This window comes from Heliangelus exortis, chromosome 24 (assembly GCF_036169615.1).
Source record: "Heliangelus exortis chromosome 24, bHelExo1.hap1, whole genome shotgun sequence".
In the NCBI taxonomy this organism is placed as follows: domain Eukaryota; kingdom Metazoa; phylum Chordata; class Aves; order Apodiformes; family Trochilidae; genus Heliangelus; species Heliangelus exortis.
Genome location: NC_092445.1, coordinates 4,531,161 through 4,556,209, shown reverse-complemented (window position 1 = coordinate 4,556,209; position 25,049 = coordinate 4,531,161). Strand labels below are relative to the sequence as shown.

The following is a 25,049-nucleotide window of genomic DNA, read 5'->3' as shown; positions in this document are numbered from 1 at the left end:
CCCCCTCCCCAGGCCTGCCTGAGGGAGCTGTGGCAGGGTTGCACCCTGCACCCAGGGGCTGAGCTCTGGTGCAGCTGCCAGGACTGGGTGACATGCTCATCACGAGCTCATTGGATTTTCCATCAGTGTGAGGAAGGTGGCTGCTCCCAGCACTGTGGGAGCAGGGGGGCTGGGCCCAGGGACCCCAACACAGCAGGGCTCTGCCTGCAGCCAAGCCGTGGATCAATGCTCTGCTGGTTGTGTAACCCATCGACTCGTGCTAGCGGGGCAGCCAGGAGCCTTTGGCACTGCTGCCCATGCTGGCAGCACCGGTGGGGTGATGAACCCCAGGAATGGCCAAACCTGATGCCAGGCTGTCCCAGAGCACCAGGATGCGCATCAGCTCTGGGTGATGCTCTGCTGGGCCCTGCCCATCCTCAGGGGGACCCACAGGGCCACAGCACTGTCAGACAAAGGAGCTTCAGAGCCACCTGCCAGCAGGTAATGGGGTGGCCCTGGCCCTGCTCTGCCGGGTCCCTTGTGTGTGGTTGAAATGATGGGACATGGGGCTGCCACAGCCCTCTCAGAGGCTCAGCCATGCAGGTGTGTGAGCAGGCCTGCTCTCCTTCCCTGTCCTGTCCTTCCCCTTCCCCTGTGTTTGTGTGCCCTCCTGCCCCTTGTTGTCCCCCGGGGCTGCACAGTTTCCGGGGCCCGGCTGGGCTGCTCAGCATTCCCCGGACAGGAGTCAGCCAGAGGATGAGGCTGTGGGGAGTTTCGAGGAAGCCTCTGCCCTGGCTGGGCCGGGCGAGCAGCCGAGGGTGGCGTGGCCAGGGACTGGGGGGAGGTGACGGCTCAGCGGCTGCGGGCTGGGCTCTGGGGCTCTGGGGTGTTTTGGGGTGTACAGCCACCCTTGCAGGGGCACAGCCCCTTCTGCCAGGGAGCCCTTCTGCCCGCGCCCCGGCCTCTGAGTCAGAGGAACGTGGTTCTGGAGGAGAGGGCTGGGATTTTGGGAAACCTGTTTGCCTGGTAGGTGAGAGAGGATGAGTGGTGGGGGATCTCCTGGCCCTGCGGTGACATCATCCCCAAAACAGGCATCTCTGATGGGCGCTGCCTGCCGAGAAATGAATCTGTTGATCAACACGTGCCCAGACGGGTGCTTTGCGGGATGCCCTGACCGGGCTGGACAGGCGGTGAACGGGGACGTGTCCCTGGCTCCTGCCCAGCCCTGCACTGCTGCCCGTGTGTCCCCTGCCCTTACAGGTGCTGCTGCAGCAAGTTGTCACCTGTACCCACGGGGCCTTTGCTCTGGGATGCTGCGTGGGGCAGGGACCAGGGCCAACCCTGGCTTCTTGCGAGGCCAAGAGGAATTTTTGCCCCGAGAGGAGCTGAGCTGACGCCTCTGCTCCTGTGCAGGCAGCCGGGGAGGCCTCTCCTGATCTGCCCGTCCTGGCGGCAGAGGGGCTGCAAAGCCCTCGCCCCCGGCTGTGACTAAAGCTCACATGTGGTGGGTGGGTGGTGGGGAAGCAGCTGAGAGGCCTCACAAGCAGACGAGGTGGGGGCTCCACGATGGTAAATCTGTATCTTTGGGTGCCTGGAAGCCGTACAGCTGATCCGAGGGGGGGCTGACTGTGGCGAGCGGGGGGGGGGGACTCAGGAGGTGCCTGCGGCAGGGTCCCATCGTAAAACGTGAGGAGTGGGAAGGCTGGGTGTGAGCCACGAAATATGGGAGGGGAGGGGCTGGAGTTGAGCTGGGGGATGCTGGGCAGGGGAGGGGCCGGCCAGCGGCCGGGGTGACGGGCGCGGGGTCCCAGCTCTAGCTGCGGGAGGGCGGTCAAGATCCCCCATCCGTGGGTGGGAACGCTGAGTGGTGCCCGGGAGAGGCCAGTCCGGGTATAGCATCCCCTGCCCGACCGCTCCCCCCGGCTCGGGCGGCGGGGCCGGGGCGGGGAGCTCCGAGCGTCCTCCCCCGGCGGGCCGGGGGGAGCGGGGCGGCGCGGCGGGGCTCGGCGCGGCTCGGCACGGCTGGGCCAGCCCCCTGCGCCTCCCCGCCACGCCATGGAGAAGAACCGCGCCGGGCGGGAGCCCCGGCCCCAGCCCCAGCCCCAGCCGGCTCAGGGTAAGGCTTCGCGGGGGGACCGGGACCGCTTCGGGGGCCGCACCGGAGCAGGGGTGCAGGATGCGGCCATGGGGGAGGCGGGGGCCGGGTGGGGGTGAGCTGGATGCGGCGGGGGGAGGGGGAGGCGGACCGGGGGAAGCGAGATCCGGCGAGGTGGGGTAGGGGGCTGGATGCAGTCTGGGGGGGAATCGAGATCGGGCCGGGGTGAGCAGGATCCGGCCTGTAGGATGCGGAGGGACCGCCCGCGGAACCCCGGGAGAGGCGGTGGAGGAGCTGGGGGGACGCGCGGGGGGAAACCGGGGACACACACACACACACACGACAAAGCCCGGGCACGGCCCCTCCATCTTGGGGTGGGACGGAGCCGCGCAACCCCCAGCCCCGCCGCCGGGTGTTGCGGAGGAAGCTGCCCTTGGGGAGCCCTCCCGGGGGCGGCCTCGCCATGGCGGGTGGGGGGTCCTGGGCGGCAGCGCCCGCGCCTGCGCTGGCTCTTCCCCGGCAGTTGGGGGCGATGCCGCGGGGGTCCCGGCGGGGAGGGCTTCGCTGCTGCGTTTGGTACCGGATCGGGATGTCCTGGGGGAGTCCTGCCCGCCGGGGCAGCCCCACTCCCACTCCTGCGGCGGGGCCTCGGTGTCCCCGGGGTCCGCGCCCCGGTTGTGCCGGGGTCACCGCCGCAGCCTGGTCGTGTCAGCCCGGGGGTGACATGGCGGAGGGCACTGCCGGGCGGGTCAGGGGGTGCAGACGTTGCACCTCACCTGCCCCGGGGCTCGACCCCTCTGCGGGGACTCGGGGTCCCAGCCAGGCGGGTCCCGGCGCTGCCCCGGGATGAACTCTGCCGCCGGCCTCGGCTCGGGGAACCGGGGAGGGCGGCGGCCGGCGGGGCCGAAGCTCGGGGCGAGGGCTGGGTTTGGCACTTCCCTGCCTCGTCTCCAGCCAAGACCTCTTCGGTCCCGCCGGGCTCTCGCCCTGGGCGCGGGACTGTGACTAAGCAGGGCTCGGTGGCGGGGCCGCTTCCCACCGATGGAGGAAGAGGAGCGGCTGCTCCCCTCCCCCCTGTCCCCCCGTGCCCGCCGTGATTCATCACCGGGGCCGGGCCCTGGCAGCCCGGGAGGGAGCTGCTGCCTCCTAGCCACGGCCTAAATGCCGCTCGCCCTTCATCGGCGGCTCCCGAGCAAACGGGCGGCGGGTCCCCGCGGACCCCCCCGGCCGCGCTGCCCGAACGGCGCGTCCTGCGCTGCAGACATATTGTCTGTGTCCCGCTCCTCGCCTCCGCAGCTTTCCCGCCCGCCCCGCTGGGCCGCCAGCCCGGCCTGGCCTTCCCTTTCGATGCTGTCGCTGCCCGGGGAAGGGGATGGCTGCTCCCGGCCCCCCTGACCTTTCCTGCGGCCTCCCGGTCCCCCCAGTGCGGGGAGGCACTTGCTCCTCTGCCAGTGCGGGAGGATGGCGGCAGCCCCGGGGAAGCTCCAGTGGCTTTGCAGCAGGTCCCGCTCCTGGGACCGTCCCTGATCCTCCTCGTTTGGGCGACCCGCGTGGCTAGGCAGCCCAGGCTGCTACCGGTAGGGGCTGGAGCCCCCACACCCTCCGTGTGCTATGTCCTGGCTGCAGTGGGGCCGGGGTTGCACTCCAGCAGCTGGGACCTGCTGCGGTGTGGGGCAGCTGGTGGCACTGGGGGGGGGGCAGGAGCTGGCAGAGGGCAGGTGGGGAAGGATGTGGCCCAGTGGAGCTGCTCGGGGGGGATGCCGCCCCTGGGGTGGGCAGAAGGGCAAGGACTGGGGTAGGGTGCAGGCAGGAGTTTGTTCTTGTCCTCTGATTTCTCCAGCCCTTCTCCCTTTGGCATGGTGGAGAGGGAGGGTGCAGGGCGAGCTGGTTGCCAGCCAGGGCCTGTGTTTGGGAGCAGGCAGCTCGGGAGCTCTCCCAGCACGGGGACGCCAACAGAGCGACTGCTGCGAAACCGTCACAGCAACATGATGCGACGTGCAGAGCAGTGATGTGACAGTCCCGTGGTGCTGTGTCCAAAATAGTTATCACAGCTCTCGCTCATCGGAGGGCTGGGAACAGGGACGAGCAGCAGGACAGGCAGCCTGCAGGGAGCAGAGCCGCATCCTGCACGGCCCCAGCCCCGGTAGGTGCCCGCATCCGCGTTGTGAGGCTCAGGACCCATTTTTTGGAGATGCTGAGTACCTGCTCCCCAGGAGGCCGTATCCCAGCAGGTGCAGAGCTCCGTACAGAGCCTTCCAGCCAGGTTTCTGTTTTCCCAGGGTGAAGCTGTAGCAGATGGGTTTTTGGGTGCGTGGCTGGGTGGCCTGGCCTTGGCATTGGTGTTGCTGCGTGGGTCACCCCAAGGACGAGGGCACCTCCTGTCACCACTGCTGGTGCTGCCCAGATGGATGGCAGGCAGGTGCTGCCTGCCCCTGCCCTCTGTCTGCTGGGGGCTGTGCTGTCACCACAGCCTAATGGAAAGTTTACTGTGGGGGTGCTGGGGTGCAGCAGCAGCTCAGGCTCTTTCATCCGTGTGTATTTTAAACCCTGGAAACCCCCCAGCTCTGGCCCCATTCTGGCCAGGAGATCCTATCTCCCAAGTTCCCCTTGTAGCTCTCTGACTTGTCACATCACTGCCAGCTGGGTGCCTCGGTGGCCTCTGCCAGGGGCAAGTGCAGTGCCCCCATGTCTGCCCCCATGTCCTGCTTCCTTGGGGACGTGGGGTATGGACCCCTAGAAGTTGGTCCTAGTTGCTGGGGGGGGGGCTGGGCAGCAGGTGCAGTGCCTTCCCAAACCAGTGGGTTCAAAGGCAACGTGGCCCCAGCAGGGTGGGCAATGCCCTGCTGTGCCATCCTGTCTGCCTGCACTCCTCCTGCCTTGCTCCCGCCAGGCCCTGAAGGCCTGTCACCAAAATGGGGCTGTGGGACACCATGGGACAGTGCGTGACCTGCCCTGGCACTGCCAGCTGTGTTGGGCTGGCTCTGGGGAGAGGAGCTGTCACTTGCACAGCCCAGGGCTAAGGTGCAGATGATCGTGGGCAGCAGCACCACGGGACCCCCCATGGAGGATGAGTTGTCATTGCCTTTGGCAGCTGCCAGAGTGGCACTGGGGCTGATGGTGCTTGTTCTGGGCATTGCCCGTGAGCCAGGGCTGAGGTGTGTGTCAGTGCTGTGCCCACAGCTGGGACATGCCAGGGACGTGCCAGGGACGTGCAAGGGACATGCTGGGGATACTTGCTCACTCTCCCTGTCACCCAGCTGTGAAGGGTGCTGCAGAGCAGGGAAATCCCTGGAGCTGTCAGGGCTTGGCTTCAAAGCACATCTGAGCCATGGTGAGGTGGGGTGGGAGTGGGGGCAGTGCCAGAGCTCCCAGCACCCCCACGGCACTCCAGAGCAATCCCAGCCCCAGGGCCACAGCTGCCTCCCCACTCAGCACCGGGACCTGTTGGCAATGGGGAGAGGCAGTGGGACCTGTCCTTCCCTGTCCTCTGGCACGACCACGGGGCTGCCATCAAGGCAGGGGGAGGGGGCAACTGGAAGCCAACCAGTGGCTGAAGAGCCAGCGATGGCTCTCGGCGCTTGGATGCCCCTTGGAACCTCATCCCTGGGCATTTCAGGCGCTTGTGCAGGGTAGCTGGGGCCCACTGGCATCAGACACCTTTAGGTGGCTTCGCAGTGGCCACCAACGGGTCCCTGCTGCTCCTGCCAGCCCTCCTCTCCTCCTAAGGTAGGGGTCAGCCCGTGCGTGCCCCCAGCCCCGGGTGGGCAGTGCCCGTGGAGCAGCCCCGGCCATGCAGCAGAGCGGGTACGTGAGGATAGGGCTGACGGGGGGAGCTGAGGTTAAAGCGCGGCGGGTGCCCCCCGCCCTCGTGGGAAGTGCCCCGCGGGGATGCGCGGCGGATGGTTAACGACAGCCCTTCGACCGGAGCACCCGCGGGGCCTTGATGTGCTCTCGCTTCACGGCACCGGGGAATTTGCCTCTGCCTGGATGAGCATCCCCAGCCCTGTGCCATGTGCGGGGCAGCGCTGCGCCGGGCAGCACCGGGCAGCACCGGGCGCGGGCGCTGGTGCCACATGGACCCACCGGAGGAGCTGGCATGTGCCAGGTGACCCTGGCGTCGAGCGGCAGAACCTCGCCTCGCCCTCGTCTCAGCGCCATCCCGGTGCCAGCAGCGGTGCCGCGCAGGCTGGCCCGGGCTGGGGGCTGCAGGGAGCCACGTCTGGGGGGCCGGGGAAGCTAATCCCCTGCGGAATGCCCCGGCTGGGGGAGAGGGGACGCCCGCACCGCCTGGGTGCAGCCAGCGTTGGGTTTCAGGGCAGCTGCCGTGCTGGAGCAGCGACAGGGACAGATGGCAGCAGGGCTGGCCCTGGCTGTGTGCAGGGGCTTTGGCTGTGTCTGGTGGCCCTGCCCTGGCCACGGGTGCTGCCGTCCCTCCGGCCGGTGGGGCACAGCGATGGGGGATGTGGGATGTGCAGGATCGGGGCCAGGGGATGGGCTGGCTTCCTGAGGCAGAAAATACCCGGAAGGCTGCACAGGTCTGCAGGGGGGGCCGGGGAGGGCTGTGTCCCCGAAGGAGCCCGGGTGGGTGAACTCTGTTGGCACCAGCCCTGCTGGGGTGCTACAGCAGGACCCCCAGTCCCTCCCTGGGCAGGTGGGTGCTGCTAGGGGACCTGGGGAACACCCATCCCCACGGCACAGGGGGGGCTGGCAGAGCCCTCCTTGGGCTCAGCAGGCTCTGGCGTGGGGTGGAGGAGCGGCGCCGGCCGTGTTTGCAGAGCCCACACTTTGCCCCTCGCCAAAGATTGTGGAGAGCTCTTCAAACACGGCCGAGCTCAGTGCGTGACATCACCCCACAGCAAGAGCTGCTCACAGGCATCCCCCCACCATCCCACCTCACAGGAGCTGGGGCCATGAGCTGCAGCAGCTCCCAGGGAGATGGAACCCATGCCCGCTGCCACAGCATGTTCCCGGGTGGAAAGGAGGGTGCTGTCCCTATGTGATCCCAGCATCTGCCTGAAGGCTCCTGTGCAAAGGACTGGCTGGTGGGGGCCAGGAGGGTCACCACTTCTGGTCACCACTGCTGGTCACCATCAGCAGTCCCAGTGCATCCACTTTTGCTGAGGGCATGTGCTGTGGCTTTGCAGGCTGGCTGGCATTACCTCTCTGTCCCCAGCAACCCCAGAGTCGCTGGCTGCCGGGCTCCCCTGGGGCTGGCAGGGATGAGGGGCGATCCCCTGGGATGGTGCAGAGCAGGCACCGTGTCCCCTGCCCACCCCACAGCATGAGGCCGGGTCTAACATGGGGAGGGGGCTGCTCGTGGGGAGGGGGCTGTTTGCTCTCGGTGGAGGCCTCGTGTGCATTCCTGGGCCATGAGTTCATGGCTGCGCAGGCACGGCGGCTCTGGGGGACATGGCCGGAGCGGTGACGTCAGGCCGCAGGGTCCGCGCCCATCCTGCCTCCGGCCCTGCCGTGAGCGACTGCCGGCGGAAGCGGCCTCGTGTCCTCCGGGGGGTCTCTGTGGCTGCAGGGGGTCTCTGTCCCCGTGTTCCCGGGTGGCAGGGCCGGGGTGGCAGCTGGGGCAGGAAGAAGGGTGGCTTTGTGGCGGCGGTGCCTGGCGGAGCCCTGGATGGTCCCTCTGTGAATTGTGCAGGCAGTGCCTGGCACTGGCGTGGGGCACCCCAAGACAGGGCCTTGGGCAGGGGTCCCGCTGCCTTCCCTGGGGGTCCTGGGAACCGTCTCCAGTGGCCAGGGAAAGCCTTGCTCCTGAGGGCTCCCTGAGGGGGACAGGGCTACTGAGTGACCACCCATTCTGCTCTGCTTGCATTGCAGGGAAGCTACCAACCCTGATGGGAGACAGTGTGCCACCCACTACCTTGCCACCCCCCTTGCCTGGGGATGCCCTGCAGGGAGGGCACACTCCCCTGCAGCAGGACCAGCCTGTCCCTGCAGCCATCACCCCTTCCAGAAAGCCTGTCTGCCCTGGACCCCCAGCCGTCACCCCTTCCGGACAGCCCGTCTCGTCCATCCCTCCAGTAGTCACCCCCTCAGAAAAGACCATCTCACCCATCCCTGGAGCTGTCACCCCTTCTGGACAGCCCGTCTGCCCCGGACCCCTGCCCATGACACCCACCCCTGAGAGCAGCACCCCACAGCATGACCGACCCATCCCTCCAGCCGTGACACCATTGGGACAGCCTGTCCCCCCCGTCCCTACAGCTGTGGCTCCCTCGGCAGAGAGCGTCCCCCCACAGTGTGACCAGTCTGCCCCTGGGCCCCCCAAGCCTCCTGCAATAGAGCACCCCAAAGAAGAGGCATCTCCACATGCTGCCAGCCAGCTGGTCCCCGTCCCCACTGCTGCTGCCCCTTGCCCAGCAGAGACATTGCCCCATGGGAGTGATCTCCCAGCCCCAGCTGCCAGTGAGGAGGCTCCCTCCAATGCCAAGAGCCCCCCAGGTGGCACAGCCAGGCCCTCCAAGGATGTGCCCCCCCGAAGTGACCGCACCACCCCGGCTGCAGCCTCCCCAGCTCCTGCCGCCAGCCCCAGGCCCAAGCAAGGTGGGTGCCTGGGGGGTCTGGGGATGCTTTGGGGCTGCTGGCACCCCACAGGTGCCATGCCTGGCTGGTGCTGGTGCTGGGGTCTGGGTGCTGCTCTGATGGTTTCTCCCCACTGCAGATGCCCAGAAAGCCCAGGCAAGGCACAGGCAGGCGAAGGAGCGGCGCGAGGAGCGGGCCAAGTACCTGGGTATGGGGCTGGGGGAGCTGGGGGGATACGGGTCTGATGAGCCCACGGGTGAACACTGGGAGGGAAAGTGAATGGGGGTGAGGAAGGAGCTAAGGAGCTTTGCTGGGTCACGGGCAATCCAATCCCATTAGCTGCCATGAGCTGAGCCCGGGCAGGACCTGCTGTGCTGGCAGCTCTGCCCCCCCAGCACACTACTGCCCCCCCAGCATGTCACCGACCCCCAATGTGTCACCGACCCCCAGTGTGCCACTTCCCCTGCTGCTCCTCACTGTCTATACATGGGTGACCCCAGCTGTTCAGGTGCCACCAGCCTGCTGCCCGGTGCTCTCCCATGTGCAGGCAGCAGCTCGGGGCAGCGGGCAAGCGGGGCCCCTGCCCGCGCATGGGGCCTCCTCATCCCCGCGCTCTTTCCACCCTCATTCCCCCATTGTTCACCGGCGCGGCTCGGCGGGCTCCCGGCCTCCCTTTTGTCCTTGCCCAAACCCCTCCCTCGCTGGCCGGCCGCGATGCTGCCTGCCCGGGGAGCCCAGCCGCGTGCCCTGGCCGGAGCCGTCCCTCAGCACCGTGACACCGCCGTGGGCACACATCCTGATGGCAGGGCCCACGGGGGCCGGTGCTGTGCCTCGGGTGTGACCCCACGGCCCCTGCTCCCTCCTGCAGCCGCCAAGCGGGTGCTGTGGCTGGAGAAGGAGGAGAAGGCCAGGCTGCTGCGGGAGAAGCAGCTGGAGGAGCGACGCAAGCGCCTGGAGGAGCAGCGGCTGAAGGCGGAGAAACGCCGCGCGGTGCTGGAGGAGCGGCAGAGGCAGAAGCTGGAGAAGAACAAGGTGAGGATGGGGGGGGGAGATCATGGGCTGGGGTGGCAGGCCAGGGATACTCCTTGTGACTCCAGAACCTCTTCTGGAGCTTCCCACTCTGCCCGTCCTCTGCAGTGTCCATCCTCCTGCGTGGTGTGGAGCCCCCGCAGTGCTCTGGGCACACGTGCCCTGGCTGGGGTGGGCGTCACTGCCCCATCCCCCTCCAGCCATCCCTGTCACCCTGACAGCCTCATGCCGGGAGGCTCTGGCTGCTCCCAGCCACCAGCCTCACCCTGTCCCTCTCCCTCGGGCAGGAGCGCTACGAGGCAGCAATCCAGCGATCAGCCAAGAAGACGTGGGCAGAGATCCGGCAGCAGCGGTGGTCCTGGGCTGGGGCCCTGCACCACGGCTCCCCTGGGCACAAGGATGGTGAGTGCCGGGCTGGGAGAGGGCACCTGGGGACTCCCAGCTCTGCTCGTGGTGGGGACAGCTGGGCATGGCTCTGCCATGCTCTGTGCAAGGAGAGTGGGACCCCACTGACCCAGCTCAGCCCAACTGTACTGTGGGGTCGTGCTGCCATCACTCCAGGCTGTGCTGGAGCCCGATGGGGTCCTCCAGCTTTTTCCTGCTCTGGTGGAGGTGGATGCAAACTGGAGGCTGTGTTGCAGTCGCCGTTCTGTGCAGGGATGTTCTTGGGGACAGTCCTGGCTGGCTGCTGGGATGCCATGTGTCCATGCTGCTCAGGTGTCCCTCAGCTGGGAGGAGTCAGGCGTGTGGTGTGGAGCTGTTCCAGGCTGTTACTGGCTCTTGTTGGGGTCTGTGCCCTTGTCCCCTAGCTGGGTGAGGGCAAAGCTTGGCCCCTCCAGCTCCAGCATGGGGGTGACCGTGTCTATGTGTTGTTCCTGGTTGTGCATGGCTGTGCTGTGCCTTGCTCTGCCCTACAGCTGGAGCACTGAGTCCAGCTGGTCCCTCTCCTTGGGGGGTCCTCAGGGACCCCTACAGGGTTTGGCACTGGGGTTGAGCACGTGGAGGTCTCTCCTGTCCCATGACCACCAAGGGGACAGGGCTGTGCTGGCAGCACTGACACTGCTGGCACATTTGGCAGGCCAAGGCACGGGGGGCACTGCTGGGACATGGGTCTGCCCCACTTGTGCTGTGAAGTGGCTGTGGCAGCCCTGGCTGTGCCTGGCTGGGCTTGTGTGTGGGTGTTGTGTGCCCGGCCGGGTGTACTGGCACTGTGTGTGCCCAGTAGTGAGTGTAGGGCACCGTGTGGTGCTGGCTGGGCTGTGTGTGCAGGTACCATGTTCTGGTTACACCGGTCTGGGCTGTGTGTCTGGGTGCCATGTGTCTGGCTGTGCCTTGCGGCACACTTAGGGACAGACTGCGTGGTCATGGTGCAACACCTGGCAGGGTCAGGCAAGGGGACACCTTCCCCTGCCACTGCTGGCAGGGCCGTGCTGCCGGAGCTGCCACCAGCTTCTCCAGAGGAGTCTGGCTGGGCTGGAGGGATCCCAGCACCTGCTGGAGGTGCTACCAGCCACCAGCACCCTCCTGGCTCTGCTGTAGTGACCTGACACTTGTTTGAGCCTTGTCTCGTGTCTGTCTGGCCCTGCTGCCCTCTCCCCCAGGCTGGCTGCTCGCCCAGAGCTGCTGAGGTCCCCAGCCACATAGCTCCCTGTTCCCAGGGCTGCCCGTGGGGACACTGGCATGGCGAGGCCTGGGAGCTGACCTCTCTCCTCAAGGATCAGATCCCTGCATGATCCCAGCATGACTCCTCAGGGCTTGGGCACCGTGCCGTGCCGGATGCCAGAACCCTGTGTCATGCCCCCAGACACCAGCATCTCCTGGTCCCACTCTCTGTGCCGTGTCCTCCTGCCCCAGTGCCCCAGCACAACCGTGCATGCTGCATGTGGGGGCTCAGCCCCTGCCCCGGGACTTTAATGCCCTTGTGTCTTTTCCCTCCTCCAGGTGCGAGCCGCTGCTCAGTGTCCGCTGTAAACCTCCCCAAACACGTCGACTCTATAATCAACAAGCGGCTCTCCAAATCCTCCGCCACCCTCTGGAACTCTCCCAGTAGAAGTAAGAGTCCTTTGCCTTTTCCCCAGCGCAGGGGGCACAGCCCAGCCCCTGCCCAGCGCTGGGGACCCCCGAGGACAGGGTCCCCCATCCCCAGGCCCTGCCTTGCAGCACGGTGCCCGCGGAGAGAGGAGAAGCCGTTTGCTGTTGTTTGTGGGAGGAGGCTGGAGCTGGCTGGCAGCTCCCTGAGGCTTCCCCGGCTGAGAGGAGAAGGAGGAGAGGAGGAGGAGGAGACCCTTGGGGCACCAGGACAGGGAGTGGGAGCCCTGGCTCCCCGAGGCAGCTCCAGTGGGTGCAGATGCAGCCGCAGAGTGGGTCTGCTCGTCTGTGGATCTGGGCACAGTGTTTCTGCTGCCTTGTCCCCACGGACACCCGGGGCCGGGTGGGCACAGTGCAGCATCAGGAGCTGCCAGGTTGTCCTGGCCCCGGGCGAGCTGCCCATGCTGGAGGGGTGCGTCCAGCGCTGGGGCTGCTGTTGTGTTTCGAGGTTGCTGGGTGATGAGCGCGCGCCTTCCCGCAGGGGTATAAATAACCAGAGCAGCTGACACGGGCGGCTCCCTCCGGCCCCACACCGGGGGCTCAGCCTGGGGAGAGGCACCCAGGGGCTGTCAGCACCACTTGGGAAGAGCAGCATCTCCCTGGGCTGGTGCCTGACCCAGCACCCTGTCCCTCTGCTGCTCCTGTGGTTGTTTTATTACCTCCTGCTGCTGGTGGTCCCAGTGGAGGGGGGCCGAGGGGCCCTGTCTCAATGGGTGGTCCCTGTGGGGTGTTGGGTGCTGGAGGCCTGAACTGGAGGGCAGCCAGTGGCAGCCCAGTGCCCAGTGTGGCTGGGGAGTGTGTTCCTCTGGTGCCATGAGCCTGGCCTGGCTCTCACAATGTGCCTGATGACTTTGGCACTGCTCCCTCAGGGCAAGGGCACTCTGCAGTGTCCCTGCAGCTCACTCTCATTGGTGCAGAGACACAGGGAGGGTGCAGGCCAGTGCGGGATGTGAGGAGGGGGCTGGGATGGAAGGGGCTGCTCTCAGCGGAATGGCACCTAGGTGCTGCAGGTGTGCCACAGCTGGGGTGTCTGTGTGGCATGGGAACAACATTGTCATTGTGCCAGTTCCTGTCCTGTGGGTGCCCACCTGTACCTACACAAGCTGCTGTCATGTGGACATGTCAGGCAGCGGGGAGCTCCCACCACAGCTTTGGGTTCACCTGGGGCCACACACTTGCCCCAGCCTTGCCGCAGGCTGCTCCATCCCAGCGGCAGCCACAGGACTGGGGCTGGTGCTTGGGGGCTTGGGGTGCACTGAGGGCTCCTCTCCCCCTCCACAGACCGGAGCTTGCAGCTGAGCCCGTGGGAGAGCAGCATTGTGGACCGTCTGATGACACCCACCCTGTCCTTCCTGGCACGCAGCCGGAGCGCCGTGACACTGGCTGGGAATGGAAAGGAGCAGGGTGAGCACCCGAGGGCAGGGTTGGGGCCATATGGCTCCTGGGACTGGGATGAGAGAGCATGAAGTCAGCAGAGTGCTGGTGCCATGCTGGCTCTGTCCTGACGGTGTGGTCACCCCTACCCCCAGTGCCTGTGTGCCCCCGCTCAGCCTCTGTCAGCCCCCTCAGCCCCTGCCACAACCACCGCCTGCCACACCGCTGCTGGGAGAGGCGGAAGGGAGCCGGGGCCACCAGCAGCCCCGATGTGACGCCGCGCCGCAGGACTGAATCCTCACCTGTGAGTGCGAGCTCCTCTGGGGACCCCTGGGTGCCAGGGTGGCCATGGGGCACTGCTCAGCTCCTGGCCAAGCCAGAGCCCCTGGTGCTGATGCTGTTTCTCTCTTTCCCTGCCTGGAGCAGAAGAAGAAGGAGAAGAAAGAGAAGGAGCGGGAGAACGCCAAGGAGCGCAGCGCCATGTCCCGTGAGCGCAGCCTCAAGAAGCGTCCGTCACTGCCAGCGGCACAGCCCCGGCTCCGGCCCGCGGCGGACAGCAGGTCAGGAACTGCCGAAGGGGCTGCCTGGACCCTCTGTGCCACCATGGAGGCTGCTCCGGTCCCAGTAACACCATCTCTTGCTCCCTTTGCAGCCCGGGCCCCAAGACCCGTCCCTCATCCCCTGCCACCCCAAAACCCCGCCCGGCATCCCCCAGCCTGGCCCTCGGCTCTCCTCACAAGCCACCTCTGCCCCGCAGCGCCCACTCCTCACCCAAGGTGCGGGCCAGGGCCCGGGAGGAGCAGGGGGGGCATGAGGTACAGGCAAAGACACGCGAGAAGAAGGAGGAGGAGCGGGGTCCGGCCCCCCCAGCCCTCCCCGAGCCCCCCAGGGTGCCTGCAGAGCCAACAGCAGGTGGGTAATGGGGGGGCTGGGGGGCAGAGGGGCTGGGAGGAGCGGCAGCAGCCGTGACGCTGCGTTTACCTTGCAGCCCCCTCGGCCCCTGCAGCCCCCTCGGTCCCTGCAGCCCCCTCGGTCCCTGCAGCCCCCCCAGCCCCTGCAGCCCCCAGCCCTGTGCCGGCCACCCCCCCAAGCAGACCCCCAGCTGGCACCACGGACCGGGAGGAGGCTTCTCGGCTGCTGGCGGAGAAGCGGCGCCAGGCCCGCGAGCAGCGGGAGCGTGAGGAGCGGGAACGCCGGGAGCAGGAGGAGCGGGAGAGGTGGGTGCTGCCCCCCCGGCCCCCGGGCCCAGCCCCCCCACCTTGCTGAGAGCCCTCTCCCCACAGGCGGCTGCAGGAGGAGCGGGCGCAGCGGGCAGCGGAGGAGCAATCCCGCAGGGAGGCCCTGGCACGGCAGCAGGAGGAGGAACGGAGGCTCCAGGAGGAGCGGGAAGCTCAGGAGAGAGCACGGGCTGAGCGTGAGGAGACGGAGCGGCTGCAGAGACAGGTCTGGGGTGGGAGGGTGGGGGCTGAGGGGCTGCAGGGAAGGTGGGGGGTGGGAGGAAGGCAGGGATGCTCTCCTGTGGTTCCAAGGTGTCGGGAGGGGGTTTAAGGCAGGGTTGTGCTGAGCTGACTGGGCAGCCTGTCCTCCCTGTCCCTGCCCTGCCCGATCCATCCCTGCTGTGCCGCAGAGGGAAGAGGCTGAGGCGAAGGCGCGCGAGGAGGCTGAGAGGCAGCGCCTGGAGCGGGAGAAGCACTTCCAGCGTGAGGAGCAGGAGCGGCTGGAAAGGAAGAAGGTGAGGACGGGGGCACCCCTGGTTGGGTGGCACTGCGGGGGTCCTGCCCAGCACCCAGGGCAAGTGGTGCTGACAAGGGCTGTGCACAAGCTGCTCTCTGCTCCACAGCGCCTGGAGGAGATCATGAAGAGGACACGGAAATCGGACACAGCGGATGCCAAGGTGGGTGCCTGACCTCTGTCCCGAGGTGCTTGGGGGACACGGGGGACACTCTCGCCCAGAGCCTCCAGACCCCTTCACACCACTCATCTCCATGCAGAAAAAAGAGGACAAGAAGGTGGTGAATGGGAAAGCAGCTGAGCAGGAGGATGCTCCAGGTATGTGGTCCCTTCCCACAGCCTGCTGCACTCTACAGAACTCCCACGTCTTCCTGTCCCCCCCCTGCCGTGCTCCTGCCCAGGGCCATGGCTGAGCGGGGGCTCTGCTGACACCCCCAGGCCGGGAGAAGCGTGCGGGGCCGATGCCGAAGGAGGAGGAACTCCCTGAGACAGAGACATTGAGTGCAGGGACTCCAGGAGGGACGAAGGGCCTGGCGGGTGAAGGGCTGCAGCCAAGGTGAACACGGGGGCAGCCTGGGGGGCTGGGGGACAATGGGGCCCTGTCTGACCCCAGCCCTCCCTCTCCGCAGCTCCCCAGCCAAGGAGGTGGCGTCTCCGGCATCCCTGGTGAACGGCGTGCAGCCAGGCAAGCACGAGAACGGCTTCTCGGGCACGGAGGGGTCACAGGAGCTGCTGGAGCTCTCTCACCATGGCAGCAGCCCTGGCAGCATCATCCCCTTTGGTGACAAAGAGCCTTTCCTCAAGCAGGCCGTGGTCAAGCCCCCCCAGGTGACAGGTGAGAGTCAGGGGGTGCACGGGGGGCCACAGCAATGCCACGGCTGCCTGTCTCACCCCCACACCCTCCCTCCTCCCGCAGAGGTGCTGTGAGGGCCAGGCCCCGGCAGATGTCCCCGCGGGGTCACCGCACACGTCCTGACTCTGGGCACCCACGCAGAACTGTAGCTGTTGTCAGAAAAACCTCGCTGCTCCCCCCAGCCTGCCACGTGTGCCCAGCCCTGCTGTGGGGGGGCCCGGGCAGCGTGGGACCCCGGCGAGGCGGTCACCAGCCCCCTGCCCACCGTGGGGACGCCTGGTTTCTCTCTTCGTTCTTGTTTTTATTTCGTTTTATTTTTAAAATACGCACCTTATCAGACTGACACCCTCACCCTAGCAGCCTGCCGGAGCCGCCCCAGACGTGTGGTGTAATAATGTAGTTATTTAACTTGCTGGGTACAATGTATGTGAATACTGTAAATAGAGCTCGGCCAGGCACGGGGGACGGTGTGGGCGGGGGGCTGCGGGGCTGCAGGGAGGAGGGCAGGGCACCCCCCGTCCTCACCTCCCCATGCACCTCTTGTGTGTGCACTGGGTGCCCCCGGGCTGGCACCACGCTGCTCCCCGTGCCGTTGTGACAGTGTTATGCATCCGGACAACCTTGGCGAACAATAAAAGCGGACAACTGCCCTCACCTCGCCTCTCTGTGTCCCGGGAAGGGGGGCGGGAACGGCTCGGCTGTGCGGGCAGCTCTCCTGGCTGCTAGGGCAGCTGTACCCCCGCAGCAGGGCTCGGCCCCGACACGTTTGCGCTGCCAGCTGCCCGCTCCCTCCTGGTGTCTGGGCCGGGGGCAGCAGTCGGGGCCTCTGGAGCTCCAACCGCCCCGCCCATGGAACAGGGGGGAAGAGCGGGGTCTCCGGTTGCTGAGGGCTCCGGGGCCCCTCCAGTGAGCGACTGCTGCGTGCATAGCAGGGCGAGAACCAGATCCGCCCTAAGCCCCGGCCTTAAGCCCCACCCTGATCCCATCCCATCCCGATCCCAGCCCCACCCCGATCCCCGCCCGTCGCAGCTCTCCCCGCCTCCGCCGCCATTTTCTGGCCGCCCGCCCCGCCCTGCCGGTAGCCGCGCCCTCTGCCCAGCGCCAGATAGGAAGCGGAAATGACGTAAATCCCACCGCTGAGGCCGCTGGGAGCAGTAGTTCGCCAGGCTCCAGCAGCCAATGAGCGCGGTGGGGTCCGGACTGCGGCTCCCGGCAGCCCTCGCGGGCGGGCAGCGGGCGGGCGCGAAGCGGAAGTGCGTGAGGAGGAGGTGGAGGCCGCGGGCTGCTGAGGAGGCCGCGGCGGAGCGGGGTCCGGTGAGTGCGAGCAGGCCGGGCCCGGCCCTCCGCCTCCGGCCGCTTCTCCTTTCCCCTTCCCTCCTCCCGGCTCGTACCGAGGGCCCTTCGCGGCCTCGCCGACCGCCCCGCCCGAGCCTTGCGCCCCCTCCCTGGGCCTCGGCGCGGCGCTATCCCTCCCCCCATTCCCGGCGGCCGCCACGTGCCGGGGGTGGCCCCGCGGACCCTCGGGAGGGCTCGGATGGGGCTCGGGGTGCTCTCGGGTCCCGGCCCGTGTGGGGCCTCGTGGCTGGGCCGGGCCGGGCCTCGCGCCGCCTCCTCGCGGCCCCGTGTCCGTTTGGGGCCGGCCCTGGCCTCTCCCCGGAGGCCGCCCGTGTCCCGCCGCGGCCCGGCTTGCCCCGGAGACTCACACCCCGGCCCAGTCCCTTCCTGGGGATTCCCTTCCTCCGCCCAGGCGTCAGGGCCCCGTCCCCGGCGAGCTTCCCCCCCCTTCCCGGCGTTGGGCCTTGGGCCTGTCCCCGGAGGTCTCTGTGCCGGGCCCCCCATGCTCGTGCGGTACTTGGGGCGCTGCCTGGGTTCCCGTAGGGCCGCACCGAGAACGGGGGTGAACCCCCGGCCCTGTAGGGCTTTCACGGGGTCCAGCGCCGGCGCTCAGCACCGTGCGCGTCTCTGCAGCAGGACGGATTCGTTCAGTCGCGGTCCCCGCTCTGCAGCTGCTTGTTGAAGGGGGAAGTTCTGTAGAGGCTGCTGTGTGCAGTGGAATGGGCTTTGCTGTGGCACAGAGACACGTGTGAGCCCTGGATCTTCATTTTCATCAGGCTGACCGTGCTTTGTTTCCCCAGCTCTTGCTTTTTGAGGAGATTTATGTGTTTGAGGGTTCTGTGAATGCATTTCAAAGTCTCCACAAGGTAATTGTCACTGTAGTTGCCTCCTGAGTAGCTTTTGGAGTGCATTTGCGTACCAGAAGTTGACGTGCTGAGTTTGGAATAGGCAGTGCTCCGTGTAGGTGTCGTGGAAGTGCAGATTCATTCTGTCTGCTCCTCTCTGAGGACTCCGCAGCTGTGGGGTGGGTGGGGTGGGAAAAGCAGCAGCTTTTTCTCAGGATTTGTCTCCTTGTTTGTTTGAGTGATGTGTCCAATGTCGTGGCACAGGGACAGGTTTGATCATCAAAGTAAAAAACCTGCAAAATTGTTTGGAAAACGTTGCAGGTTGTGTTACAGCTGAGGGATGGACAGAGAGGAGCCTTTACCTGCTGTTCTGTGGCAGAGTCAGCACACGGTGCCTGTGCAGGAGGCTGCAGGGTCACATCAGCAAATGGACATTTCCAGGATGCTTTTTCCGAGTCTCACAGACCATTAAATCATCCAATTATCCTCTGCAAAGGATCCTGCAGCATCCCTTCCCCCTGGGAGTGGAGGCTGGTGGTGATGTCAGTGTTTATGGTGAGGCTGCTGGGACCTTTTAGGTGTGTTTTTAATGTGCCTTTTGTGCAGGGGTGCCCTCGGGTGCTGTGGCTGAGCCTTGGGTTTGCATTGCATAACCAGTGCCCAGGCATTGTGCAGGCAGAAAAAGGCAGAGGCTGGGCACAGCAGAGCCTTCTCCTGGGGCAGTCAGTGGGTTGTGCACTTCTCCTGGCACTTTGCAGGTGCCCAGCACAGAGTGAGGAAGAGGCAGGTGTGTGAATTGCATTGTTGGTTACAAAATCCAGCAGCAGCCAAGAAGATAAAATAAGTCAGTCGTTGTAAAGAGGTGTCTGAAGTGCACGTTCTTGTGAAGCAGGAGCCTCTGTGAAGTCTGGGGCCCTGTGGTTATATCTCAGTTTTCTCTGCTGTGTATTTTTGTTTCACATCATCCCTGCTGTGACTTAGCTCCCACTGCAGCAGGAGCAGGCAGGGGCACGGGTATCAGTGAGTTGCAGAGTTCTCTCTGAACTCCTTTGGAAGCTGACACTGCTGGTTCCAAACAGTGCTCCTCAGGCCCTGGTGTCCCCCAGAGCTCTTCAGAACTGGTGCTGATGACCCATGAGGGTGTGTGAGCTGTCAGCAGTGCCCTCAGCATGGGGGCTGCAGAGGTCACAGCTGCAGCATCCCACTGCTCCCCATCTCTGGGGCTCCTGGGGGTGGGCAGGCAGAGGGCAGGGTGCCTGCCAGCTCCAGTGCCCACATTTTTCATCCTTTTTCACCCAGGGGTCTAGAGGTGAAACCTCACACCTGGCTGTTGGCTGTGAGGAGCCCACCTGGAGCAGCAGCTCTCTGCCCCGCTGTGTTTCCTTGTGTCTGGGCAGTGCCAGGAGGCCCTGGTGATGGATCCCTGCTGGTCTTCTGCCCCTCTTCCTCCTTTGCCTGCAGTTCTGCTCCAGGAGCTTCACTCAGTGCTGTGCAGAAACATTTTCCCTGTGTGCTGGGATCCTTGTGCCCCTGGCCTGAACTGAACTCCCAGTAAAATTTTGTTAGGTGTATTGTAAAATAAACAGATGTTCTGCTGTCAGGGTTGTGAGAATGTAGTTTAGCTGTCTGCTGGTTGCTCCAGGAGCTTTTGTAAGCTACTCAAGAGTCATTTGGGTCAAGCCAGGCCCGTGTCCTCTGGGCTCATGGGTGAGGTGCTGGAGGCTGGCACACTGCAGGAAAGCTGGTGGGTGCTTTCTGACATGGTTGTAGCCCCTAGAAAGCAAAATTATTACATGTATGACCACCAGGGTATAAAATAGGTGAGAATCCCTGCAAGTCAGCAGATCTAAATTTCAGTTTTTGCTGTGCTCCTGCTTTCTTTACTGTGAAGGAAATCTTGCTGAGAGGCCTTGGCAGCTCAGAGGTGGAGTTGTTGATGCTCCTCATTGGTAATTCTGGTGTTCCCTTTGTGGTTGTGTCCCAGGCTTCTTAAAATCACAGTGCACTTTTGCCAGAAGCTTGATTTTATTACTTTTTTTTTTTTTTTCTTGTAGCTCCCTGGGCTTTGCCTTTGCAAAATGACAGTTTTCATTGTCAAAACTTGCTGATTGTTTCAGCAGCCTCGTGGCCCTTGAACTTTTTTCCATATCTGGAAAAGTTGACAGTGCAGCGAGCTGTGTGTAATGGCTGCGAGTGGCAGCTGCGTGACGTGGGGTTTGGCTCCTGTGGCTTCCTCAGAACTTCCCTGAGTGGTGGGATTCCTGCTGCATGTGCAGCTGAAGAGTTTAAGCCGTGGGCATTGAAAGAGAGAGGAACAGAGCTGTGACCTGCAAAAGCTGCTCTGGCTCCCTGGGGGCTCTGCCGGGCTGTGCAGCAGCTGCGGGGGGCACTGGGGGTGCTTGGGCTGCCCCCCGTTCCCTGGTTAGGTGGCTCTTGTGCAGCAAACACTGCTGGGCACACCATGGGGCCTGGCTGGTTTCTGTGATGGGTCCTAGGGTGAGGAGAAGGTGTTGGATTTGGCACAAGAACTCTTCTTGTCTGCTGTGTTCCTGCTGGAGTCGGTGCCATTTTGTACCGAGTAGGCCGGCTCTGGAGTCTCTCTCACCACAAAGGGAAAGATCTTCTGCTTCCCTCTCCAGAGTGAGACAGAGCATTAGCAGAGGGTAAACTACTGCTATTAGGTTTGAGAAAGTTAAGAGTTCCTGCTTAATTTAGCTTTATTGTGTCAGAGCTATGAATAGTAAAATCACGGGATTACGTTTCATGCCAGCTGAGAACGGTGTTTGCGCCGCTGCGCTCCATGGTAACCGGAAGCTGTTGCCTCCAGTAAAAAAAATAATAATGGCACACAGAGATGTCACCAAGCCTGGCTGAGGGGGTCACTGGGCCGCTAGGTCCCGGTCAAAGGGGTGTAGAGTTTCCTACCCAAGGAAGAGCGTTCTGTCAGTGCCCTTTTTTCCTATCACTTATCAAAATAGTTTGTACGTTTCCCCCCTGTTGCACCTGCATGAGAATGAGGCCTCTCTGTGTGCCCTGCTCACAGCTACTCCTTTGGTAGGACAGCGAGTAGACTGACCATAAGTTAATCTCCAAATTCGTCATCCAGCCATTTTTAGCCTCTCATGATTTACAGTGTAAGGTAAAAACCCCAGAAAAGCTCCTGCTGTCATCCCGGGGGTGCCATACCCTGCGCACTTCCATCCCGGGTGGAGGGAAAGGAAAACCCAGCCAGTAACTCCTTGGGTTTCTGTGCTCTGAGAGCACAGGAGGTGGTGGCTTGGGGGGAGGGGGTGTTGGGGGATGTTCAGCTGAAATTCTGTACTCAGGGGAATTCGGCTCAGTCCTACTGATTGTGCCCTAACAGAGGGCTGTACACACACTCGTTTGTGTGGGTTGTGTACCTGATTAGATCAGGTCATTTACACAGTGCCTGGGTAAATTATTACAGGTAATTGCTCCTGTAGGGCTGTGCCTGAGATCGGTTTCCTGAGGTGGGAATCTGTGTATGCACACTCTGATGGGAGTAAGTAATTCTGGCAGTCTGATTTTCCTGGGGAATGGTGCTGGGATGAATGGCTAAAATCAGAATCCTTTCCTCTGCTTGTAAAATGTGAGGGTGTGCCAGTATCTTGATTGGTTTAAATTTGGTTTTCCTTTTTTTTACACAGGTGAGAGCTTCATCACTTCTGATAAAGCAGTATTCAGAAACATAATTGATGGGAGACTTATACAAGGTATGTAAATGCAGCACTGAAAACTGTCTGTTTTAATGAGCTTATTGCATACATACAAAATTCCTGTTGACAAGAATTTGCTTCTGTTTCATAGCCTGGTGGAGCAGGACACACTGGTTTGGACTGGGTTTTTGGTTGGTTTTGGTCTTTGCAGTGTTGTCCAGGAAAAGTTTTTGTAGAGGAAGTTGGTCAGTGAAGTTGTAGTCTTTAGCTGAACTTGTGTCATTAACCTCCTGAAAAATATATGCTGGATGCTTCTTCTAGAGAGAGGAATTGTTCTGCTTTTTGATAACCAGATGAAACTTGAACTGGAGGAATAGAAATAACATTTTAATTGGCAGTAGGAGCTTTGTAGGTGGCTCCTGTTTCTTCCCCTTAGGTGGTTTGTTGATACCAGGAACCTGTTTAATTTTTGGTGCTTGAAAAAGAAGAATCAAATAGAAAGTGAGATGATGAGATTTATTTCTGACCCAGCCAAGCCTGTGTGTACTCCCTGTGCTCTGTGGTACTGCTGGCCCTCTAGGGCTGCTCTGACATGGAGAGAGATGCAACTTTTGCTCCACTTCAAGTTCACTGCAAAATGTGGTGCAGCTGCAGCACAAAGCTTGATGGGAAGTAGATTTTACACATCTGTTGTGCACAGCAAGGTTAATTGGTCACACTCTGGACTGCTGGTTCAGAAGAGGAGCTTCAGTTCACTGCAGCATGCTGGTGGCTGTCAGACCTCACTGGTTTAAGAGTCTTCTTGCCACATTTTTAATCTAACAGAGGACTTTGTGACAGTCACTGCTGCAGGCATTATTCTGATTCCCTCTTGATAAAAGTGATCGATCTGGGAGCTTGGCTGGGACAAAGGCTGCCACAATTCAAATAGCTGGAAGCCTTTTGGGTATCTTATCCAAGTGGTGAAAAGCTTGTTTTGTGAGAGATTAATCTCTCTTATTTTACCATCTAGTTCTGTGACTCTATAAATGTGTTTCTGTAGGGATTCCTGTGCCTTTGTAATAAACCAGAATGTACTTCCCAAGACATTCTGTAGGTTTTTTTGGGTTTGGTTTTTTTAAGAATTAAGTAATCTTGTTTGGGTTTTGGAGCTATGAATGGCAGAGTTTGCTGAAGGAGAATGAATTTTTTTTGTTCCTTTATAATGATGGCAAATAAAGTAGCAATTCAGCTGTTTCTTCCCCAAAGGGATGTTTGTGCTAGCAAACACTAAATGCATGACAAGACACCCAGGCAGAAATGATTTCTCTAATGAGGTGCTACCTTTTACTTTGGGTCCTGCAGTAAAGTAAACCATAGCAGTTTCATTAAATGCTTTCCAGAAAGGAACAAGTAAGTTTTTGTTTTCCTACCACAATTACATAGAGCTTTCTACAAATTCTTTTGCAAAATATTGAGTATTTGCAGGTTAATGTTTTGTAAAGTCTGTGCAGCAAATGGCAGCTATTTTAACAAGTTTTGCAGCTGTGTAGCTTTGAAGGTTTGTACATAAACTATTTCACTTGTTTCCAAATGTTCCTCCTGTTTATTCTCAGTGTGTTACAGACAGATGGAGATAAATAAACTGTGTTTTTGGTAGGGACATATCTGCTGTGGTTTCCTCTCTAAGATGGGAACTTGTGGTGCTACGTGGTGTAGCAGTCCTCAGTGACATGTTGAGCTGGAGTGATTTCAGCTGTAACATTTGGTTAGATGGCTTTTCTGTGATGGGCCCTGCTGGTTCTGTTTTGCTTCAACATCTGTGAAATAACAAGTACTGCTTGAAAGACTTCTAGAAATGGAGGATGGAAAGAGATGGTCATTAAAGTAATATGGGCCAGTTGGAAATAGGAAACATTCCTGGGAAAAGGCATTGTGAAACTAGACATGTTCTTCATTTGACCCTTATCTTGGCTTATAGAAATGTTCTTTACAGTGTTCTGGAATTCAGAACTCCTGGACTGTAATTTTTGCTCCAACACAGAGTGTTGAGCATATTTCCTACTTTCCTTTCCGTGTCTGGAAAAGAGGTTTGCTGTTCTTGCTTGTTGTGTGTTGTCTTGATTTATTTTATATATATATTTTTTTATTATTATTATTATTTTTTTTTTTTTTTTGTAGCTGTGCTCTAAATACAAAAGCAGCATTCTTCTACAGAAGAGCACTCAGCCAGCTTCTGATTGGGATGACACTTGTGTGCAGTGGGTTGTCCTGGTGCTCACTGGCTGCTGTAGGTACAACAGTTCACACACAAAGATGCTTCAAGGTGTTTTCTTCTCATTTCAGGTTCATTTCCTGATTTCCTAATTTACAGAGCTGAGACAGTGAGACCTGACTGCTCAAGGGTGCCAGGTGTGGACCTGCTGAAGCAGGTAGGCACACTGTAGGAAATAAAATCTTCAGGAGGGTTAAAACTGCCCTGGGTTTTGTAATATACCTTCTGTTCCCTCTGTGCTGGGTATTGTGTCAGTTGGATTCTTTTTTTCATTGAGTTCTGTCAGGAGGCTTCAAACAAGTAAAATATTAACTTTGCTGTCACTGTGTCATGGCAAAAGTTTGTCTTCTGGACAAAGTCCATTGTGGTGGCTTAGTGGGAGCATTCACTGCCATTGTTTTCACCCCTCTGAGTGGTACATGGATTGCCATGAGGGTTTGGAAATGGAGAAGGCAAACTTTGCTTCTTGAAATAACCTCCCAATTATTTTGAGAGTGAGAGGCTTGCTGGCTGTTGGTTCTCCATCTCAAACCCCCTCTTATTTCTCAGCAGGGTTTGTATGAATGGAGGCACAGAGTTGGTTCAGATAAAAAAATATTCTTATGAAACAGAAGGTTTGTAACCTCTGTCATGACCTGGGTTAAGGTTAGAATGTAGATGAGTGAATGTGTTGGCAGGATGGGAACTTTCCACATGGGCTTGTCAGGCTGTCTTTGTCTTCACTTGCAGATGACTTGAGGTGCCCACAGTTCCCAGTGTGGGTCCTGTTTGGGTAAGATCCTTAGAGACCAGGCTGTGATTGCTGTCCCTTTGTAGATGGGGGTTCACAACTGTTTTGTAAAGACAAAAGCACTGTAGTTCTTGACTCAGAACTCACTCTCTACATTGCTACCTTTCTTTGCAAGAGTCTTGCCTTTCTGAATGGGACATTTGTAGGGTGACAAAAAAAACAACAAAAATCTAAACCAAAAAACGTTAAAGCAGCTTAGGAACTTCCAGAATGAAGTAGCTTGTATAAAAATGACTCAAACCAGATGCAGGACTGACCAACCTTCCCAAGAAAGGGGTTTGTGTCCCCTTCAGGGTAGAACAGGAGCCACAGTGGGGGGGAAGCAGTTGTGTAGCTGTCAGCAGGAAGGAGATGGAAGCTCTGGCAGGGCAGATTTCTAAGAGGTCTCCATAGCAGTGTGTAAATGTTTCTGCTGCTGACCCCACTCCCAAGCAGACTTGTTTTACCTTCCAGTGTTTCAAAAGC

At 61.4% G+C, this 25,049-nt stretch overlaps 3 protein-coding genes across 11 annotated transcripts in view; 2 read left to right on the top strand and 1 right to left on the bottom strand.

Annotated features, from left to right (window-relative positions):
- The window catches only part of PSMB2 (proteasome 20S subunit beta 2), a 200,207-nt gene extending 197,523 nt beyond the window's left edge, over positions 1-2,684 (bottom strand). Inside the window, exon 1 of the mRNA XM_071767633.1 lies at positions 2,678-2,684. The gene's annotated coding sequence lies outside the window, so the exon portion shown is untranslated. The remainder of the gene's footprint in view (positions 1-2,677) is intronic.
- Positions 1,822-16,337, top strand: MAP7D1 (MAP7 domain containing 1). Of its 6 annotated transcripts, none has more exons than XM_071767607.1 (18): positions 1,822-2,095; positions 7,904-8,629; positions 8,748-8,816; positions 9,477-9,640; positions 9,925-10,039; positions 11,579-11,689; positions 13,007-13,129; positions 13,255-13,403; positions 13,526-13,659; positions 13,752-14,011; positions 14,088-14,316; positions 14,383-14,542; positions 14,727-14,831; positions 14,940-14,993; positions 15,091-15,148; positions 15,269-15,386; positions 15,460-15,665; positions 15,747-16,337. In XM_071767607.1, exons 1-18 carry the CDS (start codon positions 2,035-2,037, stop codon positions 15,755-15,757), a joined length of 2,853 nt encoding a protein of 950 aa, XP_071623708.1. In that variant the 5' UTR covers positions 1,822-2,034; the 3' UTR covers positions 15,758-16,337. The 6 variants fall into 6 exon arrangements, with proteins under 6 accessions (XP_071623708.1, XP_071623709.1, XP_071623711.1 ...); XM_071767608.1 differs by having other exon boundaries at positions 1,823-2,095; positions 14,106-14,316; XM_071767609.1 differs by lacking the exon at positions 1,822-2,095 and adding an exon at positions 2,414-2,650.
- A 531-nt stretch (positions 16,338-16,868) lies between these two features.
- The window catches only part of THRAP3 (thyroid hormone receptor associated protein 3), a 26,715-nt gene continuing 18,534 nt past the window's right edge, over positions 16,869-25,049 (top strand). Inside the window, exons 1-3 of one of the 4 annotated variants that reach the window (XM_071768007.1) lie at positions 16,869-16,997; positions 21,532-21,597; positions 23,866-23,951. The gene's annotated coding sequence lies outside the window, so the exon portion shown is untranslated. Of the gene's footprint in view, positions 16,998-17,647; positions 17,885-21,194; positions 21,312-21,341; positions 21,387-21,531; positions 21,598-23,865; positions 23,952-25,049 lie in introns of those variants that run through there. The other 3 variants (XM_071768008.1, XM_071768010.1, XM_071768009.1) reach the window with 3 other exon arrangements.